Source organism: Chenopodium album, chromosome 10 (assembly GCF_948465745.1).
Source record: "Chenopodium album chromosome 10, dcCheAlbu1.1, whole genome shotgun sequence".
NCBI lineage: Eukaryota > Viridiplantae > Streptophyta > Magnoliopsida > Caryophyllales > Amaranthaceae > Chenopodium > Chenopodium album.
The window spans coordinates 24,989,820-25,012,219 of NC_137843.1; the positions used below are offsets into that span (position 1 = coordinate 24,989,820).

General features: G+C 37.7%; 1 protein-coding gene across 1 annotated transcript; it reads left to right on the forward strand.

The window, feature by feature from the left end:
* Positions 1-299: 299 nt before the first annotated feature.
* LOC145565082 (uncharacterized) lies at positions 300-1,732 on the forward strand. Its single transcript, XM_081625184.1, has 5 exons — positions 300-307; positions 390-630; positions 739-874; positions 966-1,192; positions 1,289-1,732. The coding sequence occupies exons 1-5, from the start codon at positions 300-302 to the stop codon at positions 1,730-1,732; spliced, it is 1,056 nt and encodes a 351-aa protein (XP_081481310.1).
* Positions 1,733-22,400: the final 20,668 nt, after the last annotated feature.

Here is a 22,400-nt window from a genome sequence, read left to right on the forward strand (position 1 = left end):
TGAAGGTTGAGGAAGGTGAAATTGAATGTGAAAGATGTTAGAAAGAGATCTCATTTTGGAATTCAACAATTGTTTGTTATGTGTTATGTGTTAAACCTTCGAGTTATGTCATGAATGGTTTTGTGCGTTGACTATAGGGGAAATTTGGAGTTGATAAGGTCTCATCAATGAATATTGGAATGTTCTTGGTGAGATTCAAGACTGTTGATGGACGAGAGAAGGCTATGAATGCTGGGCCTGTTTTGTTTGATAGGAAACCTGTAATGATGAAGAGATGGGAACCTGGCTGAATCTGAAGGATGAGAAGGTATTTGAGGTCCCTATTTAAGTAAGACTACCTGGTCTTGATTTGAAGTTTTGGGGTCAGTCATCTCATATGAAAATTGCAGGTTAATTGGAGTCCCAATCAAGACTGATAAGGCCACTACTACTAAAGAATTGTTGGAATATGCTAGAGTTATGGTCAAGGTGAAAGTGAATGATGTTTTCCCTGATAAGATAGAGTTTCAAGATGAACAGGATAATACTGTTGTGCAGAAGATTGTGTATGAATGGAAACCTATCACTTATCAGGTGTGTAAAGGTATGGGTCATATGGATGCTGATTGCCCTAATCATAGAGTGAGGCAGGTTAATCAGCTGAATAGGAGGAAAGTTCAGAACAAGTAGCAACAGAAGAAGGATGCTCTAAGGCAAGAATAGAGACCTGTTCAGAGGAAATCTACATAACAATCTCAGGGTTCCAAGCAGACAAAACTGATCCCAGGGATTAGAATAGATGTTAACAGATTTGAGATGGGTGATATTGGGGATACAGATCACAAGAATGATGTTGAGGTGAGTGGGATGATTCCAGGAAATGGGAACAAGACAAGTACAGTGGAGGATAGGGTGATCTTTGGGAGATGGGAGAGGGGGGAGTGTTCTTTCACTCTCCGTGGATAATTGTGGTTTCTGGAATGTAGGGGGGTTAAATCAAGAAAGCAAAATACGTGATGTTTTATGGTTCTTGAGACAACACAATATTGGCTTGTTTGTCCTCCTTGAAACTAAGGTGAAAACCAAGAACTTTGCTAAGGTTTTCACCAATTTTTCTAGTGATTGGGCTACAGTGACTAATCATAGCAAGCATCCTAATGGTAGAATTTTGTTTATTTGGATGCCTGGTGTTTTTGATGTTGACAGCATAGTGGTAGAGTCCCAAATTATTCATGCTCATGTGAAGCATAAAGCTTCTAGTAGTAATTTTTGGTTCCCTTTGATCTATGGAATGTATGTAGCTACTTAGAGGAAGGAGTTGTGGGATTGTTTAATAGATCTCAGCAGGAGCATTCAGGACCCTTGGATTATAGGAGGAGATTTTAATAATGTTCTGAATCCGGATGAGAGAGTTGGTTCACCTGTCACTTTTGAAGAAGTGGATCAGTTCAGAGATTGTGTAAGGGTGTCTGGTTTATGTGAGCTCAGAACTGATGGTTCTTTCTTCACTTGGAATAATAAGGAGGAGGGAGGAGATAGAATTTGTACTAGGATTGATAGAGTCTTAGTGAATGGTGAGTTTTTGAATAGATTTCAACATACTACTGTAACTTTTCTGCCTGAAAGTCTCATGGATCATTGTCCATGTGTAATTCAGATTCATGGGGGAAGGGATGGAGTTGAAAAATGCTTCAGATTCTTTAACTCTTGGACTGAGGCTCCAAATTTTATTGGTGTTGTGAAAGATGCTTAAGATTTTCAGGTCCAAGGTACTCCTATGTTTCAGGTTGTGAAAAAACTAAGTAACATGAAAAAGATACTAAAGGAGAAAATGGATAATTTGTCTTGCATTGAGACAAAGGAAGCTTTAGCTATTGCAACTCTGAAAGACATCCAGCAAAAGTTGTATATGAATCCTATGAATGAGGAACTCATTACACTGGAAATTGAAGCTAGGAATTCTTATAAGGAAGCTCATGCTGCTAGATACAACTTCTTGAAACAAAAAGCAAAGTTACACTAGCTTAAAGAAGGTGATATAAATTCTGCTTATTTTCATGCTGGCATTATAAGAAGAAGGATGATGAACATAATCTGCAGTATTGTACAAAGTGATGGTGAGATTGTCAGAGTTCCTACTGGTGTTGCAAATGCCTTTATATCTTACTATCAGTGTTTGCTAGGCACTCATACTAATGTTGGAAGACAGATTAGTAAATCGGTGATTAATGAAGGGCCTGTTCTAGAAGCCCCTCAGAAATAGAATATCTGCAGATCTTTCAATAGAGAGGATGTGAAGAATGCTCTTTGGCAAATTCATGATGATAAAGCTCCAGGCCCTGATGGTTTTTCTAGCAAAATTTTCAAGGCAGCCTGGGGTGTTATAGGTGAGAATATTACTGATGTTGTTCTGGATTTTTTCAATGATGGTTGTCTTTTACAACAACTGAATGCTACTATGATAATTCTGATTCCTAAGATTGAGGGGGCAAATCAGGTTACTCAATTTAGACCAATTGCATGCTATAACGTAGTCTATAAGATAGTCTCTAATATGTTGTGTGAGAGATTAAAAGAGGTGTTGCCTTGCTTGATTAATGAAGTCCAGGGTGCTTTTGTGCAAGGGAGGTCTATTTTGGATAACATTCTTGTCTGCCAAGCTATGCTTAGCCATTATAATAATAAAAGATTTTCCCCTAGGTGTACTATCAAGGTGGATTTGAAGAAAGCATATGATTCTATTCATTAGAGTTTTATTCATGATATGATGCAAGGGCTGGGTTTCCCAAATCAATTCATTGAGTGGGTTATGCAATGTGTCAGTACTTTTACTTTCTCTCTTATGATTAATGGAGGTGTGAATGATTTTCTTAAGGGGAAAAGGGGTGTAAGACAGGGTGATCCTTTATCCCCTTTACTGTTTGTGATTTTTATGGAATACCTCAACAGAATGCTTAAGAAGATAGGGAAGAAAAAGAAGTTTAGATTTCACTACAGGTGCAGAAATTTGGAGTTGAATCACCTGGTTTTTGCAGATGATCTCATGCTGTTTGCTCATGGGGATAGTGTGTCTGTGGACTCACTGTTTAGAGCCATGCACACCTTCTAGAGCTACTCTGGATTAGAAGCAAATAGAGATAAGACAACAATTTATTTTGGGAATGTTTAAGATGAGGAAATGCAAAAGATCCTGGATAGAACAAGGTTTACAGTTGGCACAACTCCTTTCAGGTACTTAGGGATTCCTCTTAATGCCAGATATTTGAGGAATGCTGATTTTGATGGAATTATTGATAAAATCCTGGCTAGAATCGCTTGTTAGTCCAGTAGAAGGGGTTGTTTGGCAATCGGCGGTTGGCTATTGGCTGTTGGCTTGTTTGCTTGGCTTGTTTGACTAGGTGGAAGTAAGCTGTATGGGTTGGCTTTTTAAGTTATTATTTAAGGTGGTTGTTTACAAAAGTATTTGGTAAAATTATTAATGGTTGTTAGCTGTTTATTAGTGATAAATTGGGCCAACAAGCCAAAAGCCAATAGAAAAAGCTACTCTTATTAGCTTTTGGTTTTTGGCGGAATAGCTAGCTTAAAAGTCAACAAAAAAGCCAACTACCAAACATATTTTTTGGTTGTTTGACCAAACTAAAAAGCCAAAAGCCAAAGTCTAGGCAAAAAGCCAATTACTAAACACCCCCAAAATCTCTCTTATGCAGCTAGAGTAACATTAGTAAACTCTGTGCTTATGAGTTTACACACATACTAGGCTCAATGTGTTTTGCTGCCTAAAGGAGTTATCAGTAGAATTACACAGCTTTGTAGATCCTTTTTATGAGAAGGATCAGCGTCTATGCATAAAAGTCCTCCTATTTCCCGGGATTGGGTTTACATGAAGAAGAATGCTAGAGGTTTGGGTATCAGAGATTGTGATAAATGGAACAAGGCTGCTTTGGGTGCCTACATATGGAAGATTGCAAAAAAGTCAGATAGCCTTTAGGTGAAATGGGTGCATTCAGTGTATATCCAAGTCAGAGATTGGTGGGATTATAACCTAAAATCAAGTGATGGCTGGGGTTGGAAGAAAATTTGTAGATTAAAGCATGATTTGAAGGAGGGTTTTATTGATAATGGTCGGCTGCATAAAAGGTATAAGATTGCTGACTGCTATAGCTGCCTGAGAGGGCTTCAGGATAAAGTTTGCTGGGCAAAATGGGTTTGGAACAAGTTTAATGTTCCTAAACACTGCTTTATAGCATGGATGGTTGCCCTAAACAGGCTTAGAATAAGAGACCAGCTAAAAAAATATGGTTGCTGTGATGACAGCTCTTGCTTGTTATGTGGTGATTCAGAGGAGAGTCAAGGCCACCTATTCTTTGACTGTAGTTATAGTAGGAAATGCTTGCAAATAATGGCTAGCTGGATTAATATTGAGGAAAGGAATTTTGATATCATGAGAACATGGAAGCATTAGTAGAGGAAGATGAAGGATCCAATTAGAAGACAGACTACTACAGCCTTGTTCACATCAACAGTTTACCATGTCTGGATGACTAGAAATCACTCTTATTGGCAGAATGCTGTTATTCACCCCAGAATTATGTGCATAGGCATAGGTAGAGAAACTGAATTCAATCAAATGAAAGTCAAATGCATTCAACAAAGCTAATTGAATCAAATGAAAGTCAAACACATTAAAATAAAGCTTTTTGAATCAAACGAAAGCCAAATGTATTCAACAAAGGTAATTGAATCAAATGAAAGTCAAACACATTCAAACAAAGCTTTTTGAACAAAACGAATGTCAAATGTATTCAACAATGCTAATTGAATCAAATGAAAGTCAAACATATTTAAACAAAGCTTTTTCAATCAAACAAAAGTCAAATGCATTCAACAAAACTAATTGAATCAAATGAAAGTCAAACACATTCAAACAAAGTTTTTTTAAATCAAATGAAAGCCAAATGTATTCAACAAAGCTAACTGAATCAAATGAAAGTTAAACACATTCAAACAAAGCTTTTTGAATCAAATGAAAGTCAAACACATTCAAACAAAGCTTTTACAATCAAACGAAAGTCAAATGTATTCAACAAAGCTAATTGAATCAAATGAAAGTCAAACACATTCAAGCAAAACTTTTTGAATCAAATGAAGTCAAACACATTCAAACAAAGCTTTTTCAATCAAATGAAAGTCAAATGCATTCAACAAAGCTAATTGAATTGAATGAATGTCAAACACAATCTAACAAAGCTTTTTCAATCAAACGATAGTTTAGTGCATTCAACAAAGCTAATTGAATCAAATGAAAGTCAAAAACATTCAAACAAAGCTTTTTGAATCAAACGAAAGCCAAATATACTCAACAATGCTAATTGAATTAAATGAAAGTCAAACACATTCAAACAAAGCTTTTTGAATCAAACGAAAGTAAAATGTATTCATCTAAGCTAATTGAATCAAAAGAAAGTCAAACACTGTAACACCCCTAAAATTCGGGTCTTTTAAAAACAATAAGAGTAACCTTTTAAACTTTCATATCCAACCATCGAAACTTGGTAGTGTTATTGCTACACTTATTTTCCGTAGAAAATAAATGCAAAGTAAAACGAAATACAATTTAATAATTTAAGTGGTCTAAGTGGTGGAAAAATAAAATAGTTATTACATCAAAACTGCAAATTATTTAAAAAAAAACAATAGTTAAAAGGAAATAAATAAAATCGGAAATACACTAAATTGTCTGAGCTACGTGATTATTCTAACGTCTCCTCACACGTAACCGAGTACCCTCATACCAACCTGCAAAATAAATAAGAAACAAGAAAATAGAGAAAACTCCCAAAATCAGATAAACTGAGTAATTCCAACTCCATCCCGTAAAATAAATAATTTTAGTTCAAAAAAAAATTATACATTATATAGTCTCATAGACAATTTAATACTCAACCAAAATCAAGTCGTCACATAACACTTTATTATTTTAGTTATGAAAGGGAAAGAGAACGCCAGTAAGCCGGGACTAGTCCCTGTCACCACCTACTTTATAGAGGGTCGCGCGTAACCCTTAATGGCCATAAAATAAAACAGAATGTCCCTAGTTTGCACGCCCCTCACTAATACCTAGTGATTAGGAGAAATACTAATTGCAATATATAATAATTTAAACCAACTAGTAGCAACCATAACTACTAGTGGGCAACTTGTTCTTCACCCTTTCGGGTTTCATTTTCCTTCATAGATTAAATTTCACTGTACATCTATTAGATTAAATCATCCGATTACACTGTACACAAGTATTGCACAAATCAATTTAATCCTATGTAACAATACTTCAATTTCAGTATTATTAGACCATAGTCATCCTACATGACATAGAGACCATCAATCACATATAATTAATCATCCAATTTCCAAGATTTTATTTACTTTAAAAACTCATACGATATCAAATAATCAAATTTTCGAAAATACATATACTAGTACACAAAATAGAAAACTAGTATATAATATGATTCCATAATATCATGCGATAGCACACTCATCACATATAATTACATATGCACGTAGTTGGCACACAATATTTCAAAACAATTTCCTGACGGGATTCTAAAGATGATGGACATTGAAAATTACCTTTATCGTGCGTATAAACTCAAGGTAATTAGCCTCCAAAACGTTTACCTAGTAACCTCCGTCTACAAATAAACCGATGATAAACTAAGTTAGTAATACTATACACGCCTCCAACTTGCCTACATATAGATATATGAAAGAAATTTTCTTCTTTAAAGAAAACAAAACAAAATGAACACTCGTAACCCATATTTCAATACAAAGTCAACTTATCCAATAAAATCATCAAATGCTTCCAAATTTCAATACAAAGTATGAAATTCCACCACCCGATATGGTACTGCTACCCTTAACTCAAAAGGATAATAACTTGTTTTCCACCTCCTTTTATTTGATCTTTTTTTTTTTTTGAAAGAAATTGGGTAAGGGCATTACAGTTTGTGAATTATTTGGCATAATTTAAAAAGGGACGATGTGCTAACGCAGCAATGGTGATGATGATGATAATTGATGGTATGAGTTGAAGCTATGGTGGTATAATATTGTGTTAAAACAATGGAGACAAGCAATGGAATCAATTTGAGTGACAAAAGGTCGGGTTCGTCAATGGAGTTACGATTTTAGTAATGAAAGGTATTAAAGGTTACTAGTCGTAAGATTGAAACATAATTGACTAGTTAAAGTCATCAAAATAAAGAAGAGATTATGAGCTCTCTTACCTATCAATTTGGCTTACCAATTAATGAAGATTAAGGGTGGAAGAAGAAGCAGTGTAGTTGTTTTTGGTGCCCTCCCTTTCTCACGGTCAAGGCAAAATTTATAGGGTGGAATTGAGGTATAAGATAGATTCATGTAACTAATTAAGATAAGATCAAAATTTAAATTGTTAGATAAAATTAGTTTCTCAAATGAAATATTGAGATGAAATCTCACGTTGAAATCAGTTTATTTTTTATTTTTTTATTTTTATTTATTTTTTTTAAATCCGAAAATCATAATTATAAATTTAAAAGTTTATACTCGGAAATCGTTAACTAAATATACTCAAAAAAATTTGGGGTATTACATCTACTCCCCCTAAAACGAAAGTTCGTCCTCAAACTTAAAGTTAGCTCTCAAATAAGGCATACGCGATGACAAAGTCTAAGTTAGTATTAAATTATACCCCCTTTAAGAGTTTCGACCTCGAAACTTAGCATACCTGCTCAAAAAGGTCCGGGTAACGCTTTTTCATATCACGTTTAGCTTCCCAAGTTGCTTCTTTAGATGAAAGTCAAACATATTCGAACAAAGCACTTTGAATCAAATAAAAGAAAATGCATTCAACAAAGCTAATTGAATCAAACGAAAGTTAAACAAATTCAAACAAAGATTTTTTAATCATATGAAAGTCAAACACATTCAAGATAAGTTTTTTGAATAAAATGAAAGTGAAACGCATTCAACTAAGCTAATTGAATAAAATGAAAGTCAAACCCATTCAAATTAAGCTTTTTCAATAAAACAAAAGTCAAAGGCAATCAACAAAGATAATTGAATCAAATTTAAGTCAAACGCATTCAAACAAAGCTTCTTAAATCAAATGAAACCCAAATGTATTCAACAAAGCTAATTGAATCAAATGAAAGTGAAACAAATTCAAATAAAGCTTTTTGAATCAAATGAAAGTCAAACACATTCAAACAAAGCCTTTTGATTTAAATGAAAGTCAAAGGCATTCAAAAAAGCTAATTGATTCAAAGGAAAGTTAAACACATTCAAACAAAAATTTTTAAAACAAACAAAAGTCAAATGCATTCAACAAAGCTACTTGAGTCAAATTAAAGTCAAACACATTCAAACAAAGCTTTTTGAATCAAAAGAAAGTCAAACGCATTCAAAAAATCTAATTGAATCAAATAAAAGTCAAAAAAATTCAAACAAAGCTTTTTGAATTAAATGAAAGTCAAACACATTCAAACCAAGCTTTTTTAATCAAATAGTAGTCAAATGTATTCAACAAACCTAACTGAATCAAATGAAAGTCAAACACATTCAAACAAAGCTTTTTTAATCAAATAATAGTCAAATGTATTCAACAAATCTAACTAAATCAAATGAAAGTCAAACACATTCAAACAAAGCTATTTGAATCAAACGAAAGCCATGTATTCAACAAAGCTAATTGAATCAAATGAAAGTCAAACACATTTGAACAAAGCTAATTGCATCAAATAAAATTCAAACACATTTAAACAAAGCTTTTTTTAATGAAAATGAAATCCCAACACATTAAAACACAACTTTTTGAATCTAATGAAAGTCAAACACATTCAAACAAAGCTTTTTGAATCAAATGAAAGTCAAACACATTCAAACAAAACTTTTTGAATCAAACGAAGTTCAAATGCATTCAACAAAGCTAATTGATTCAAATGAAAGTCAAACAAATTCAAACAAAGCTTTTTGAATTTAATACAAGTCAAACACATTCAAAGAAAGCTTTTTGAATCAAACGAAAAACATGTGTTCAAAAAAGCTAATTGAATCAAATGAAAGTCAAACACATTCAAACAAAGTTAATTGAATCATATGAAAGTCAAACACATTCTAACAAAGCATTTTGAATCTAATTAAAGTCAAACACATTCTAAAAAAGATTTTTGAATAAAATGAAAGTCAAACGCATTCAACAAAGCTAATTGAATCAAATGAAAGTAAAACACATTCAATTAAAGCTTTTTCAATCAAAAGAAAGTCAAATGCATTCAACAAAGCTAATTGAATCTAATGAATGTCAAACACATTTAAACAAAGCTTCTTTAATCAAACAAAACCCAAATGTAATAAACAATGCGAGTTGAATGAAGTGAAAGTCAAACTCATTCTAACAAGCTTTTTGAATCAAATAAAAGTCAAACATATTCGAACAAAGCATTTTGAATCTAATGAAATTCAGATGCATTCAACAGAGCTAATTTAATCAAATGAAAGTCAAACACATTTAAAAAAAGCTTCTTAAATTAAACGAAAGCCAAATGTGTTCAACAAAGCTAATTAAATAAAATGAAAGTCGAACACATTCTAAAAAATCTTTTAAAATCAAATGAAAGTCGAACACATGCAAACAAAGCTTTTTGAATAAAATGAAAGTCTAATTCGTTCAACGAAGCTAATTGAATCAAATGAAAGTGAAATGCATTCAAACAAAGCTAATTGAATAAAATGAAAGCTAAACACATTCTAACAAAGCTTTTTGAATCTAATGAAGTAAAACACATTCAAACAATGGTATTTGATTAAAAGGAAAGTGAAATGCATTCAACAAAGCTAATTGAATCAAACGAAAGTCAAACACATTCAAGTAAAGCTTTTTCAATCAACGATAGTCATGTGCATTCAACAAAGCTAATTGAATCAAATGAAAGTCAAACACATTCAAACAAAGCTTTGTAAATCTAATGAAAGCCAAATGTGTTCAATAAAGCCAATTAAATCAAATGAAATTCAAACACATTCTAACAAAGCTTTTAAAATAAAATGAAAGTCAAACACATTCAGTTAAAGATTTTTGAATCAAATGAAATTCAAACATATTCGACCGAAGAATTTTAAATCTAATGAAAGTCAGACGCATTCAACAAAGCTAATTTAATCAAATGAAATTCAAACACATTCAAACAAAGCTTTTGAACAAACGAATGCTAATTGTATTCAATAAAGCTTACTGAACCAAATGAATGTCAAACACATTCAAACAAAGTTAATTGAATCATATGAATGTCAAACACATTCTAACAAAGCTTTTTGAATCTAATAAAAGTCAAACACATTCTAACAAAGCTTTTTGAATAAAATGAAATTCAAATGCATTCAACAAATCTAATTGAATCAAATGAAAGTCAAACACAGTCAAGTAAAGCTTTTTTAATCAAACGAAAGTCAAATGTGTTTTGGGTGTTTTTTCCCCTCGGGAGAGTTACGGCTCGAAGAGTAGTCCGACTACGCCTTTACCTGCAAAACAACGGAGACTCCGGTTGGTTGGAGATCCTCCTCCGACGATCAAGTTAAAATCTTAGGAGAATGAAAAAGATGCGGAAAGTAAAGTGGGATCCTCTCGGATTCCAAGATCAGGTGTTTTCTTTGATGTGAGAGAATGTAGAGTAGGTGCAATAAATGATTAAATGTCCCCCAAAAATGGGGGGATATCTCCCTATTTATAGGTTCATTGGGAAAGGTGCCCTCTCTTAGGTCATTCTGACCTAGATTTGGTGGGCTGCGCCGTTTTACGGCAAACTAGGGAATTGGGCCTTGAAGGCCGCAATTCCTGAAGATATATGAGGCTGACACGTGTCAGCTGGTAATTTGCCCAAGTGGACCTGTCCAGGCTTGACACGTGGCCCTCTTTGATTTGTCCACATAGATAGGGTATTTTTATCCAAAATATTTGCCCCTCACATGTAGTACGTGGCGGGCCACGTGGTGTCTGTGACACGCAGCATTCTAGGAGTGGTGAACAATAAAAAGATTGTTCACCTTCTGAGGTGTGACGGGGATGCCCCCGTTTTACCCCTTTATAAATAGGGTTTTACCCCCCTCTTTTCCCCTCACTTTACTGAAATCACTTTTACTTCTTAGAGAGAGAAAGAGAGAATTCTAGAGAGGGAGACTCTGCCCCCGCCTGTAGCGAGTTTCAAGTTTCCATCTGTGTTTTTGAGGAACACATCCGGTAACCGTTTGTAGCAGTTTTTAGATTTTCCAGAGTTAAGCTAAAGGTAACCGCCTCTACTCTCTTCAAGCTTTTATACTTTCTCGTTTGTGTAGTTAGACTTTGAAAATAAAAATGGACTCTCCATCGACACACACGGCAACGCCTAGGTATTTCAGCCGGTCTCTTGGTACGGCTGAATCTAGAACCGGGGGTGCCTTTCTGGACATTCAGACTTGCTTTGCTCATCCCCGAACCCCTCCGTCTCCGTGTCTATGCAGGACACCATGGCCAGAGTCAAACAGACGGCTATCAAGCCTAGGAAGTGGCTCGCTCGGGAAGTGCCTGCTAATGAAATTATTTCGGATGAGGATGAGGGTTCGGAGGAGCAGGCGGAGTGTTCTCCGGGTGGCACCCCTTCAACCCCTAGTGACCCAATCCTGGGGGAGTCAGGCGGCGAGGATGCTACCTCTTCCCAAGGCTCTGATGAAGAGGAGTCTGGTGGAGAGGAAGGCGATGAACGATCTGGATTAGAAGCATCGGGCTTTGATCAAGGAGATATTGCGGTTGACTACCAGCAGCCGTTTAGGGGGCCAGTCCTGCCAAATCCCTTGCTAGAGACTAGGATGCTTCCTAGAGATCTTGCTGCCATGAGGGGTAGCTTCTGAGCATTTGCGGATGCTTGATGAGCGTCATTTATGGCGCTCAAAAGAATAAGATTTAGGTTCGTTTTCTTTATTTTCTTTCATCATTTTCATATAATTTTCTTAGTTTTATTTGATTTTTCATTTTTTATAATTCTCTTTGGTTCTCGATTAGTTTTTACGAGTTTTTCATGTTTTTAGTTGATAATTCATAGTTTTAGTTTTAGTTTTATTTTGTTATGCTTTCTCTCTTTGTTTTATTTGTGTTTTGTAAGTGAATAATCAAGTCAATTTGCTCATTTTGGGACTGTCTTTCTCATGAGCATCTTCTCGAGTGCACTGATGATGGGGATGCTCAGGAGTGCGGAGTTTGATCAAGAAAAGCAAGGAAGCCAAGGCCTCGTGCACTACACAGGGGTGTGCGCGCGCGGCACAGGGGTGCGTGCACGCAAACCCAACTATGCGCGCGCGCGGCTGGTGGGTACGTGCGCACGGCCCTATGCAGCCTCCTTCGCTCGATTTTTCTATTTATAGATTTTGACTTTCTTTTTTTTAAGAGGACTGAACTTTTGTACTTTAGATATAATATTCCAGAAATAGTAGAGAGAGAAAGTAGAGAGAGAAGCTTAAGATTTACTTGTTTGTACTTGAATTTGATCTTTGATTTCAATTTGATCTTGAAATTCCTTCTTCAATTCAATGGAATTTTGTAAGATATCTTTCCTTTGATTTACTTTTAATGCAATTCTTTCTATTTTCTTGAATTTTGATTGAGATTACATTCCTTGCTCTAGAATTTGTTAGTTGATTGATTTTCTTTTGATTAAGCTTTAAATGAATATGAATTTGATTGAATTTGTTTTGTTCCTTAATTTCACCATGATTAGTGAGTAAATTAGTTGCTAGGGAGAAGGGGAAGCATGCTTGATTGATGATTTTTGCTAGTTGATGATACTAAATTGATTGGATTGTTGCAATTAAATTGGTTGACATAGTTGTGCATGTGATTAATTAATCTAGGAGTGATCAACCTATAAGATTAATCTAGATTGCATTGCAACTTTCAATGACATGAACCCTTGATTTGAGAATTGCTTTAATTGATTAAATTTGATTGTGATTTTCCTTGTTAGCCATTCATAGTGAACCCTAGCTTGGCTTATAGGAGATAGCTTTTGGATTCCTTTGATTGCAACTATTGTTTGTCCCTTGTGATGTTGAATCGATTGAGTGATCTATAAATTAGCATAATCATTGAGCTTACATGTGGAACCTATATCCCAAGTGTTTAGCATATTGAATTCTTCGATTTGTCTAGCTTCTTGACATTTTAGTTACCAACCACAACCATTTATATTATTCGAATTAGCTTGACATAAGCTATAGCATCGTTCCTACTCATTCTTTTGGGTTCGACCCTTGACTTACCATATACTTGTATTAGGTTGGTCGAGTGTTTACAAATTAGGTTTGGCTCTAGGGAGAGGTAGGTAACGACCTACATTTTCCTCTTGTCAAGCTCATCCAGTTGGGGAAGGCTAGAGAATAGAAGTTCCGCCTGCTGACGATTGCCTGGGAGGATAACATTGAAAACGCCAACAACTGCTTCAGCTGTTACGAAGCCGTGATTAGAGTCGGCCTTTGTTTTACCCTCCACAGGGGTGTTAAGGAAATTTTGAAGGGGTATGATTTAGGAGTCTGGCAACTTACCCCAGATTCATGGATTAATATACTCAGTTACATCGCCGCCTACGAATTCCAAAATATTCAGCACCGTAAACCATGAGGAATGGGGTTTCACTAGTTGCCCCTTTTTCAGTTGTCCGGATGGCCCATCGGACATGAATTAATTCCTCAGCCCATAAACCACCGGCTCTTTCAATTTTCTTTATGATGCCGTCTGAGATGAGTTTGTTGAAGGCTTCAACCTGGCCGTTTGCTTTGGGTCGGCCGACTGATGCAAAACAATGTGATATCCCTTGATTTCCCAACCAAGTCTTGAGCTGAGGCGTCTCAAACCGAGGGCCATTATCAAACACCATAGACATAGGTACCCTATACCGGGTGATGATGTTCTTCCAAATGAAAGAGATGACATCCTTTGTCTTGATGCCCTTGACCGCTTCTGCCTCAACCCACTTGGTGAAATAATCCACATCCACCAGAATATAGCGCTTTTCGCCTGGCGCAGGCGTATAAGGACCTAGAATGTCCATGCCCCATTTAGCAAACGAGTTCGGGTTGAGGATTGCTGTCAGGTCAGTTGCAGGCTGATAAATGAGCTTGCAAAACCTTTGGCACTTATCACATTTTTTAACCATCTCCATGGCGTCTGCCTCAAGAGTAGGCCAAAAGTAACCTTGCGTCCAGGTCTTAACAGCTAGGGATCTGACGCCTATGTGAGAGGCGCAATATCCCGAGTGCAATTCTTCAAGTACTTCTTTCCCCTTTTTCTGGGGTAACGCACTTCAACAAAGGTTTTAGGAAACCCGCCTTGAAGAGCTATCCGTCGTTCATCTCGAAGTTTGCAGCACGCTTCTTTAATACGGCCGCTTCCATGGGTGAATCAGGAAGCGTACCGTCTGTAAGATATGCCCGGATGTCATCCGTCCAGGTAGAGCTTCGGTCAACCACTCCAATGGGCTCATCATCAGATAATCTCCGTTTTTCCATGACTTCCTAGAAGACTGACCGAGGCGTATCAAAGGAGGCGGAGGAAGCCAATTTTGACAAAGCATCCGCCTGATTGTTTTCAGACCTTGGCACTTGACTTAGATGAAATTCTTTAAGTGTCCCCGCCTCAGCTTTGACCGCCTGCAAGTATTTAACCATTACTGGATGGGTGGCTTCATAGTCACCGTGGTATTAACTAACGACCAGCTGAGAATCTGAGCAGGCGTCGATTTTGGTTGCCCTTGCTGCCTTGCACATGCGGATGTCGGCTAGCAAGGCTTCATATTCCGCCTCATAATTTGAGGCCTGGAACTTGAACTGTAGTGCGTATTCACATTAATCTCCTTCTGGAGACTGACAGATTCTGCCTGCACCACAGCCGTTCATAGTAGAGCTCCCATCTACATTCGCTTTCTAAACTTGATCAAGGTTATTTGGAGCAACCGACCATGTCATTTCGACAATGAAGTCGGCAAACGCCTTAACCTTCACTGCCTTCTTTGTTCGTAGGTGATTTCAAGACTTTGCATTTCAATAGCCCATTTAAGCATTCTGCCGGATGACTCAAAGGTTGTCATTGGCCGCTTGAGGGGTTGATCTGTATAGATCACAACCAGATGTGCCAAGAAGTAAGGCTTCAACTTCTTAACAGCCATATAGAGAGCAAGGCCAAATTTTTCAACCATGGGGTACCGCAGTTCAGCATTGCTTAAAACGTGGAATTAGATTGGGAGCTAAATGTCATCTCTCTCAGCAAGGAGAACACCACCGAGGGCATGATCTGAGAAGGCTAGGTACATGTAAAGCGTCTCCTTTGGCAAAGGTCTAACAGGCCTTAGCAAGGAGTGTAGATGTTCTTTCAACTTTTGAAAGGCCGCCTCAGCAACATCTCCCCACTCAAATCTAGTCTTCTTCCTGTTTGCTTGGAATACGTAAAGACATTTGTCGCCTGACCGGCTGAGGAATCTCCCAAGCGCAGCTAGGCAACAAGTAAGCCTCTAGGCTTCCTTAACAGTGCAGGGTGACTTCATGTCAATCACCGCCTGTATCTTCTCGGGGTTAGCCTCTATCCCCCATTGATCAATCCGGAATCCGAGAAACTTCCCAGACTGGACACCAAAAACACACTTTTTGGGATTTCACATAACCTTATGCCGCTTGAGTGTGGTGAAGGTTTCTTGGAGATCAGCAAGATGATCTGTGTGTAGCTTGTATTTGACTATTATGTCCTCAATATATGCCTCTACATTCCTCCCAATCTGATTAACGAAGACCATATTAATCATCCGTTGGAAAGTAGGCGGCGCATTTTTCAAGCCAAACGGCATCACTGTATAACAGAATAACCCCTGATAAGTGATGAAGGCCGTCTTCTCTTGATCTTTTTTCCACAGGGGTATCTGCTGGAAGCCGAAGTAGGCATCCATGAAACTCACCAAGGCATGCCCGGCTGTAGCGTCGACCCGGCTATCGATCTTTGGAAGCGGGTAACTGTCCTTTTAACATGCCTTGTTCAAGTCAGTGTAATCTATACACGTGCACCAAGTACAATTCGGCTTCTTTACAAGCACCACGTTCGCAACCCAATCGAGGAAGTTACATGGCGGCATGAACCCAGCATCTAACAACTTTTTGACCTTGGCCGCTGCCGCCTAACTTCTTTCCTCGCCGTGATTTCTTTTCTTTTACCGGATTGACTTCTTTTTTAGATCACCGGCGAGTTTGTGGACAACAAGATCCGGGCTGATGCCTGGCATCTCTTCCACTTCAAAGGCGAAAATGTCTTTGAAATTCTTCAACAAGAGTTGCAAGTCTGCACCTAACCTTTTAAAGGCAGCCGTCCCCACCTTAACAGTTCGCTCTAGACGACTATCGTCTAGAGGAATATCAATGTGCTCACCAGCCGGCTGGGGGCGGAGCTCATCTGACCGTTCCCCGGTCAGTGATTGTTATTTCTTCTCCTTTTTCACCTCCACCAGCTGATCAATTTTTCTTTTCTTTCCGGCTGGTAGTGGGGGTGAATCAGGGTCCTTGACATCGTCAAGGTATATTGGCTCCTTCGGCTGACCAGCTGCAGCAGCCGTTGGTTTGATGTCTGAGAGATAACACTCCCTTGCCGTCTTCGTATCCTCATTAAGGGAGCCAACAGAGCCATCATCCTTTTCTTACTTGATTAGCATGAGAGCTGGGATGATGACGGCCTTGCACTTGCTCAGAGTAGGTCGGCCAAGAATGATGTTGTAGGCGGTCAACTCTTTAACCACCAAGAATCGGACGATCATATGTCGCCCTTTTCCCTTCTGCCCCAGCCAGATGGGTAGGTCAATTTGTCCGATTGGGTGCACGACCCCTCCACCAAAGCCAACTAGTTGATGGGAGACGTCACGTAGGTTGTCCAGCTTATAGCTCAGCTTGGACAGACACTTACAACTGATGAGATCAGAGGAGCTATCCGTGTCTATAAGGATCCGACCAACCAGCTGGTTGGCGACCTTACACTCAATGACGATTGGGTCGTCATGCGGCCGACAGACTTTGCCCCGGTCCTTCTCAGTGATAAGGACGTCTGAGAATGTACTACTGTGGACGCCTGTCCATCATCAACCGAGTGGATCATCTTCTTCAGATGATCCTTGGTACCCTGAATGGTCGAGCCACTTCTTGCGAACTCGCCTACTATTGTGTAGACCGGATCCTTGTCGGTGTCCGAGCTACTAGTAGGCTGGACAGTCTTAAACGACTGCCCCGGATTCGTCTTGGAAGCCGCTTTGGACTTCAAGACATAGGACTTCAGTAAGCCCTTATCAACCAGACTGTCTAACGTCCGCTTGAGGCTATAGCAGTAGTTGGTGTCTAACCGAGAGGTGGATTCTAGGTCATTGAAACTAAAATCCTCCAATCAAACTAATTTATAACCAAACCTACACCTAGTAATAGGGCAAGTTCGGGTCGAACCACTAGGAATGGGGGGAAGTTAGCTATTGCCAAAGTCAAGCTATTTCGAAGCGTAAAAGGTAGTGTAGGTTATCTAAGTTCAACTAAACAACAAAGTAAATCACAAAGTAAATCAATATATCAAGACACTAGGGATTTAGGATCCACATATTCTTGCAATGAACACACACTAATCGGGTTGGAGATTAATTAATTCAAGTATTGCGAAGGAAGATAGACAATGCAATCAAAAGAGCTCAACAAGCTATTCCTAGAGGTCTAACTACCGCCAACTATGAAAGACTCTACTAGGAACGTCACAAACCAAGCTCGATCGATAAATGTGAGCTACAAATCAATGGTCCCTATCAATTTAGGCACACAATGCAATCTAGTATGACAATTAAAGTTAGCTACTCTTTAACTAATGACACACATGCACAAAATCAATCAACCAATTTAATCACAATGATAATTCAATCAAAAACTCCCAATTAGCTATGATCCATCACTCAAACATGCTTCACCGCATCCATGGCAAGTAAACTACTCACAATCCATGGAAGAAATCAAAATCAAAACTAAGCTAATCTACAAATTCATCATCATCATTTCAATCAAAGAAATTCAATCAACTAATCAACAAACAATTGAAATCAAAAGCTAAAGATTGCATTAAAGTAAAAGAAATCCTTATAAACTGTGGTGAAATCAAAGGAAAATATGCTTAGAATCATCAATTATCAACCATGAATTTCTGTCTCTAAAAATCTAAGAACAAGTGTTTCTCTCTCAAAACTTCTCTCTAAACTTCTACCAATTGATTCTCTAAAACTACTTCTAAACATGAATTCTCTCTCTAAAAATAGAAGAAAAGTCTATATATAGTAAAAAATAACAAAGATAAGTTAGTTAGATCGTCCAAAATAGACCCAAACAGGCGTAGCCGCGCAAAAATGGGTACGGAATAGGGGAGCAACAGGCGCGGCCGCGCCAAGGCTACGCGCGCCCGCGCCATCATCTCGCGCGCCCGCGGCTGGGAACAGAGCAGCTTCTTCCCCTTCACCTTGACGCTCCTCGTGTGCTCCACTTAATGTGCTTGATGAACACGGAGCATGACAGAACCTACAACACCTCGACGGTGGGTTCAACACCAGAATTGGTGCTCCCACGGCTTGAATGCACGGCCTAAGGTCACTTAGAACTTGCACATATCCATACTTGGGCTTCAAATGGAAGACACTAGGCATCCTAATTAATGCAAAACTCGGGAAGAAACCTCAGGAAACCTTGGACAACGATCTTAACCTGGAATTGAAAGAAAACAAACAAATAAAAGGGAAAAAGACAAAATAAACCAAGAAAATGCATGAAAACGGAAAATCGACTAAGGAAAGTGCAAACTAAAGAAATAAAGAGCAAAACTAAGGAAAAAGGAAAGGAAAGAGCTATAAAAGCAATCTAAAATCACCCTAAAAATGACACTCATCAAATTCCCCCAAGCTAAACTTTTGCTCGTCCTCAAGCAAAACCAAGAAAGCAAGAAAAAGGATGAAAGACTTATTCAAAAATGAAAAAGAAAGACATGAGATAAGAATATACACTAAGACTTACTTTCATAGGAATCACGGTCAATTTTAGAAACCAAGGACAAGCCATTTAAACCTCTAAATCACTCCAGAGGACGAGTGATGCTCTCGTAAGGGTTTCCTAAGATATTAACCCATAACTCCTAACAATAAACATGAGGCAAATCATAAAAGTAAATAAAATCAGAAGAAAAGTAAAATTAAAACCTTTACGAATTGGACTTTATAAAATGACTACACTTCAAATGAATAAACAACTTTCTTAAGCAAATAGGGGTATGAACGTTCCAAGATATCCGAGGTTGATTGAAACATAGAATGTGCTAAGCGTAGAGAACTAGTAATCACAATCCACCTTCATCCCATTCGATCTTACTGCGTTCTCCCTATAGTCTCAAATCTCCCTCTAGTGAGCATCTCAATGGCTTCTTGAAGGAGCCGAAAAAGATCATATTTTAAGCTACTCGACGTCTTGACTTTGCATCCCCTCTCCTTAGGCTTTAACTCATAAGTCCCTCCCCCGATATGTGACTCAACCTCTAGGTCAAAAGGACTTTGTCAAAGGTTGTAACATAAGGGCAAAAGAGAGAAAAGATTCACATAAAAATATTGTTGCATTTTCTCAATTTTTAAATTTTTTCAATTTTGCCAAAGTGGTTGAATGTGATTTGCTTTTTCTCATATTTTTCTCTTTTTTTTTCCTGTTTTAACGTTATTCATTGTCCTCGCCTCTTTTAACTATGGACGACTTTTACAACTTTGCATTTGAATGTCCTTTCCTTTTTAACTTTGGACGGATTTTTCATTTATTCACTTGCCATTATTCACAAGATATACAAAACACAAGCTTGCGTACAAATAAGAACCAATATCCAAAGTCATATACCACAATCTCCAAAAACATGATCATTTGCTTCACAAAAACCCAAAATGGAACAAAAATGAAACAAAAGGCTCAAAGTTCTTTGGATGTGGCTTGAAAAGAAGGAAAAAAGCTCAAATGGTTAGCAAGTAGGCAAATGTAGACCCAAGGACTAAAAATAATGAAAAATATCCTAGAAAAGAAAAATTACCACCCCGAAAAGATGCCTTTGTCCTCCCTTGATGGTTCGGTCTCGTGTTTGAGAATTATGAGTCAAGATTCTAGATTAGGTCCGCAATAGTAAAGGATCCATGCCGGTCATGCAAGTAAGTGTAGAAGGCTTGAGAAATTATAAACCTCACATGGATGTAGGAAAAAATCACTATTGGTGCCAAATCGACTATAGGAAGCAACTACCAAGCATGCCACAAACAAGTAGAATCGGGTTTCATGATTTCCCCTAGTTCTTAGACATGCTACCTTAGCATACGCCATCCTGAAATCAACCAAGCATATTCTCAAACCGTGCATACCATTACTAATTAGGAAGATGTTCATTAAAAAGCAAAAGTTCGTTGGTATATAGTCCAATTCACAAGAAAGACAACAAAAAGAAAAATAAGGCCTCAAAAACTTTATACAAACCAAAAACAAAAAGAAAAGAGAAGAAAAGAAAAGAAAGGAAAAGTAAAGAAAAATAAAGAAAATAGGAAAACAAAGATAAAGGAATAGTAGGAAATTAAATAAAGGAACAAAGATGCAAGTATAACACGTAATCCCCAATCGTCAAACAAGTGGTCATTCGACAACAACGTCAATGACCCCAAACACTCTAAGGTGTTACAATCATACATCCTCGAACCGTTCAACTTCTTCTAAAACTAAACCTAATCTATGCATCCAAGAAAAATAAAGAAATAAAAGAAAGAAAGTAAGAAGAATCTCACCGGGCCTCCAAGCAATGCTAATAAAAATAAGGCGAAAGAACAACCACCTTCATTAAGCTCCAAAAATCAATAGCATCATCATCAAAGCCAAGTGAGAAGAAAAATAGAAAATAGAGCTATAAACAAAGAAAACGGTTAGTAACTTCAAAACAAAATAAAAGAAAGCAAAACTAAACAAAAAGAAACTACAAAGCAAAAATCAAGTTAAACTACCAAAAAGAAAGGAAGAATAAGCAAAGAAAACTAAAGGAACTATACACTAAACTAGCAACTAATCACCTAAACTACAAGATTTGGATTGAAGGGATTTGTATTCAAGGGTTTTGGATATTAGGGTTTTGGATTCACGGGAGCAAACAACATGCATCATCATCGTAGAAATCAACACAACAACAACATTATCAATAGAAAAAGAATAGACATGGAAAGCTCATAGAAACAACAATCAAACACCATCAAGAAGAGACTAAGGCATGCAATTATCAATCATCAAGGCAAAAAGTAGACAAGGCAATTCCCAACAATAATATTAGCCTCCGAGACAAACCCCTCAGAAAATAAAGTTCCCCCTAGCTAAACATGAATACATCTCAACATCCTATAAATACAAAGCAAACAACACATAAAATAAGGGATGGAGGAAAAATTTACAAAATAGGGGAACTAACTACCACTCGGCCCAGCATTGTTATGGTCATCCCCGTCATAGGAGAATCCGGATGGGGGACCATAAGGATCCCATCCTCGGTGTAACCGGGTGGCCAACCATAGTGCCCCTTGAAGTTGTCTTGTTGCCAAGGGGCAAGGAAAGAATATTTCTCGCGCAAAGCGAGCGTTAGTGGATGTTCGGGGTGGACATAAGGGTAATTAGGATCACCCCTAAAATCTCTCCCACCGGGAACACGGTAATCGTAGTTACCGTGCTCATCGGGGAATGAGCTAGCCTTGGTGTTAGACCCCGGGGGTCCTAGCCAATAAGGATACCCACTTGATGGTATAGGACCAAGTTGGGGTGGAAAGTATGGGCAGTTAACCGCGGGGGTGATCTCCCCACGGTTAACACTTGCATCATACAAATGTTGTTTTTGGAGAAACATAACTTGTTGCATCTCTGAAATGCCTCTAATTTGATCATAAATTGCCTCAAAATCTTGGTCGTACATGCCTTCCAAACAAATTTGCATCCCCTTCATTTGTGCTCTAAGAGCATCCATATCGGAGTTAGAAAATTTGTGGTGCTGTTGCTCTTGATGTTGTTGTTGCTGTTGTCGATGTTGTTGTTGTTGACGATGTTGTTGTTGAAATTGTTGTTGTTGTTGTTGTTGTGGAGCTACTTCTTCTTCCTCTTCATTTTCTTCTTCTCCTATTTCCTCATCATCATCATGGGGGAGGCGGTTACTTAGGGGCACATGCCATACATTAGGCACATACTCACGGTGGATAGAGGTCAAGGTGGGGTTAGGGAGATAGCACTAATGTTTGTTCTCCCTAAGCCAATCGAACACCACATCATCA